Here is a 4,199-nt window from a genome sequence, read left to right as displayed (position 1 = left end):
GATACATGACAGAGCACAATGGCGTCGTTTGATTCATGTAGCCGACCCCACTTAGTGGGATAAGGCTTTGTTGTTGTTGTTTGTTGTTGTTGTTTCTTACTTGATTAGAAAGCTTTAAACTACTTTAGTAAATTTGAAACTACAGCTTGTTTTCTTGTCCTTTTATTAACAGTAGTGTTAAAATCCATGATTTTCTATGAAAATAATAGAGTGAATAGTAACTCAGCAAATGTGAGAAAAGAGTATATTATGTGATTTGTGTAGATTGTATGCTGATTGTATTGTTACATGAGAGATGACTAACATATATAGAAAGAAGAGTAAAAAATGTGGAGCACCTAGTCTACTATTCTCCATAAATGCACTGTGTAAACTACTTACTACTATTTAACATTAGTATCTCTCATGTTTCAACACTCTCCCTCAAGCTTGTGCATATAGATAATATACATCAAGCTTGGAACATAAGTAACATATAAGGGATATTATTTAATCTGGTGAGATATGAAAGGATAATCTCTCTAATATTCCCCCTCAAGCTTGGAACATAAGTAACATATAAATGATATTATTTGATCTGGTGAGATATGAAAGGATAATCTCTCTAATATTCCCCTTCAAGCTAAAGCTTACTAAGCTGTTAAGCTTGTTACAATAATACCCTTGAAAATAAAATAGAGAGTAAACTGTTGAAGACGAAAGAAGGGCCAGCTGGAATTGCCGAAGATGTGCCAGGCCCATTGGGGACTTCTGGAGATGTGTTGGGGGCAGCTGGGGCTGTCAGGGACTTGCTGAACCTAGATGGGACTACCGGGAACTTGCCGGGGCCAGTTGGTAACCTTGGAAAGGTGACTTGGTTCAAGTGTCATGGTCTTTCAAAGAGGCTATAACTAGCATGACTGACAGACTGGGTGAATGAAAAATAAGATCATTGGTATCATTCAGTGGGAGGTTGGAAGGAAAAGATAACCCAATCAATCACTCTATGCCAAGAGTAAGAATAGGGAGATGATGGAAGAGGTTACACAGACAGGACGGATGTCAAACATGCAAGAAATCAAGGGATAAAATCAATGAATTTGATGATATGCTGTAGTGGACTAGTGGCTAGATAAAGGAGATAAGCACATATCCAGAAAGCACAGAGATGTCAGCACTGAGGTAGTACCGACCGGAGGTGGTGGCAGACGCTGCAGATGAACAGTGCAGCAGTGACGGGGGCAAAAAGGGAAATGCAGAAATGCAAAAGAGAAAAATGGTCGGATAAGAAAAAACATGACCAGACCCTGAAAGAGGACAGTGAGGCTTTGATAATGTTAAGTATGTAAGGGAAGTGGGAAACCACACCTTATAGCTGGTTATTAAGGCGGGGAAGAACCACTTTCCTTATATACAATATCAGGTATCCCATACTCAATGTGGAACTTTGGGCACCCCATAATACCTAGTCCCCAACAATACACTGACCCTGGAGAGCCAACGTCCACAGTGATGGTGGCTTTACTCTATCGACATTGAGCTAGTGGTAGCCTACCACCAACTGTCATTATTCAGTATTCACCTTAATCTAGCCCATAAGCATCGTTTTCCATGGCGCCGACAACCAAGTCTTTGATACCATTGTTAAGTACCTAAGAAAAGTGGGAAATTACACCTTAAAAACTAACTATTAAGAGGGAATAACCACTCTCCTTAACATATATGGGCACCCCATACTACCAAGTCCTCAACAGATTAGCGGCGGAAATCGACAGCCAAGATGCCAACACGCGCTGGCTAAAGTAGCGGCGGTAACTGAACCGTATGAGGGAGAAAACAGTGCGTGGATGTGTGTGAAGCCTCAGTCAGCATCACTGTTGGCTGGGCTGAGCAGCGATGAGTCCGACAGTGTGATCATTTGTCAGATTGGACGGTGGACGGCAGGGGAGTGCTGGAACAGTTCTGAAAGGGGTCAGAAGGTGGTTTTTGTTGGAAAGAACAACACAGCAGAGGACGTTCTGGTAACTAGAAAGGCACCCGGTTGGCTGGAACTTTACAATAAAGAACATCCTTAAATTAAAAGTAGCAGATTGTGCTGCTGGATGCACAACAGCAGAAGTAGCTGAAACAACTTAAACAAGTGTTTCTTGGTTTGGAAAAATGTGAAATGGAAGTAATTTTGATTTCAACCAAGAATAGAAAGATTACTTTCAACATAGTTTGTGACAGCGGCAGAATTTCAGGGAACTCAAGGAGGATACCAATATACCATGACTCTAATACTATGTTAAAATCCATGATTGAATATGAAAAAAATAGAGTAAATATTAACTTAACAAATGAGAAAAAGAATATATTACTCATATGTGATGTGTATAGACTGTATGCTGATTGTATTGTTACATGAGAGAAGACTAACAATCTAACATATACAGAGTAGAGAGTAATAAATGTGGAGAACTCTTCATAAATACACTATGTAAACTACTAACTACTAACTAACATTAATATCTCCTATTATATTTCAACAAGCAGCAAACCCGGAATCTAATATTTGCTGTCCATGCCTTTTACCACCTACTATGTGTCGAGAGGTGCATTCTATTACAGTTTTAATGCATACTACACAACTCGAAATACATCGTATTTAAATCGATATTGATGGGTTCCCTGTCTCTCTGCAGGATAATGAAGGGATTTTGGAAGCTTATACCAAGTCATGGGCTTCTGATGCTCTTGACAGGGCTGCAATTCGAGGATCAATTGCGTATACTCTGGTTGTCCATCATCTTTCCTCCTTCATATTTAATCCTTGTCTCACAGATAAATTGTTGTTGCGGAACAGAGTTATTAGGTCGCTCCTGCGAGATTATGCTGGGAAACAGCGACACGAGGTGAGCAAGTTTTTATAGCTTTACATTGATTGAATAGCTGCTTAGACAGATCTCTCTATTCAGAGTCCTCAGTGCCAGAGATTTTCCATCTTCTTCCAAGTTCTAAACAGTAGTATTTTGTGACCATGAATTATTTGAAAGCTATTAATGAAAAAGAATTTTTTTGTTCTTTTTTTTTTCCCTCCCCTTAAATACTTAGGTATTATTGTCTGCATATATATATATGATGTTAATTTAGGGAAATCTATGGTTTTTACTAATGGAGAACTTATGTTATAGGGAATGTTGCTCAACCTCATCCACTATAACAAGATGGCACCGAGATCTTACACAGGATTAGAGTTTAGGATAAAAATTTTAGTTGAAGCTTGTGAGGGAAATTCTTCACTTTTGAAAGTAGTAGAGAAGTTAAAGGCTGTTGCGGAGAAGACTTCATTGTGAAATCATCAATTATACTCCGAGACTTGTAAATATTCGACATATACTAAAAGCAGGTGCGACAGAAGGACCATACACGAACATCACTCGACGAGAATGGTGTGCTTGGCCAAATAGAACATGGTGGGCAGGTGGCACTAACATTTGTTTTCATTGTTGGAATGGAGGCTTCTAGTTTGTCTAGCAAGATTTCTAGGGATGCAAAGTCCATGGGGCGTGCAATGAAGTTGTACATAAAAAAGTACCGGAGTATACTTTTGATGAAATTGTCAAAAAGATTCTTGGTATGCAGCTTTTGTTACTTTTGTGCAAGAGGGAGATAGATAGATGACCATGAATATTAGTGGAATTTGTGGTTTTTATTTTAAAGTTTATTTACAGAACAAGAAAATACGAGAAACTTGGAAAAGTGAAGTTTTGATAATGTGACAGCAACTATACGAAAACTTGTAAGCAGATTTTTTAAAATTATTTTAGGGTAAAGTATTATTTTGGTCCTAATGTTTGTATTAAATCTTAATTTAATTTTTAACATATCAAACGTTCTATTTTAGTTTTAAAATTTTTTAAATGGGTTTAATGTTATCCTATTATTAAATTTAACATGAACAGTTAACATATTGAAGAAGCAATAATGTTCATTTCAGGAAGTGAAATCGATTTTTTAATGATCACTAAAATAAAAGATTTTTTTAGATTTTATAGCATTCATGATTGATTGTTAAGATTTGAGATTTAAATGTTAATTATTTATATCAAATTTAAAGGTGGGAATTAAATCCGTTTGAAATTTTGAGACAAATATGACATTTGAAATCTTAGGGATAATATTAAGATTTAGTCCAAATGTTAGGGACTAAAATAGCACTTTACACTAATTTTTTTTAT

The 4,199-nt window shown here is 37.0% G+C and overlaps 1 protein-coding gene across 1 annotated transcript in view; it reads left to right on the top strand.

The window, feature by feature from the left end:
• Positions 1–3,812, top strand: part of LOC107489584 (transcriptional elongation regulator MINIYO) — a 14,645-nt gene extending 10,833 nt beyond the window's left edge. The window contains exons 10-11 of the mRNA XM_016110330.3: positions 2,664–2,873; positions 3,153–3,812. Coding sequence (XP_015965816.1) covers positions 2,664–2,873; positions 3,153–3,314 — 372 coding nt within the window. The 3' untranslated portion in view covers positions 3,315–3,812. The remainder of the gene's footprint in view (positions 1–2,663; positions 2,874–3,152) is intronic.
• Positions 3,813–4,199: the final 387 nt, after the last annotated feature.

Source organism: Arachis duranensis, chromosome 5 (genome assembly GCF_000817695.3).
Source record: "Arachis duranensis cultivar V14167 chromosome 5, aradu.V14167.gnm2.J7QH, whole genome shotgun sequence".
Classification (NCBI taxonomy): domain Eukaryota; kingdom Viridiplantae; phylum Streptophyta; class Magnoliopsida; order Fabales; family Fabaceae; genus Arachis; species Arachis duranensis.
This window is presented reverse-complemented; position numbering and strand designations above follow the sequence as displayed.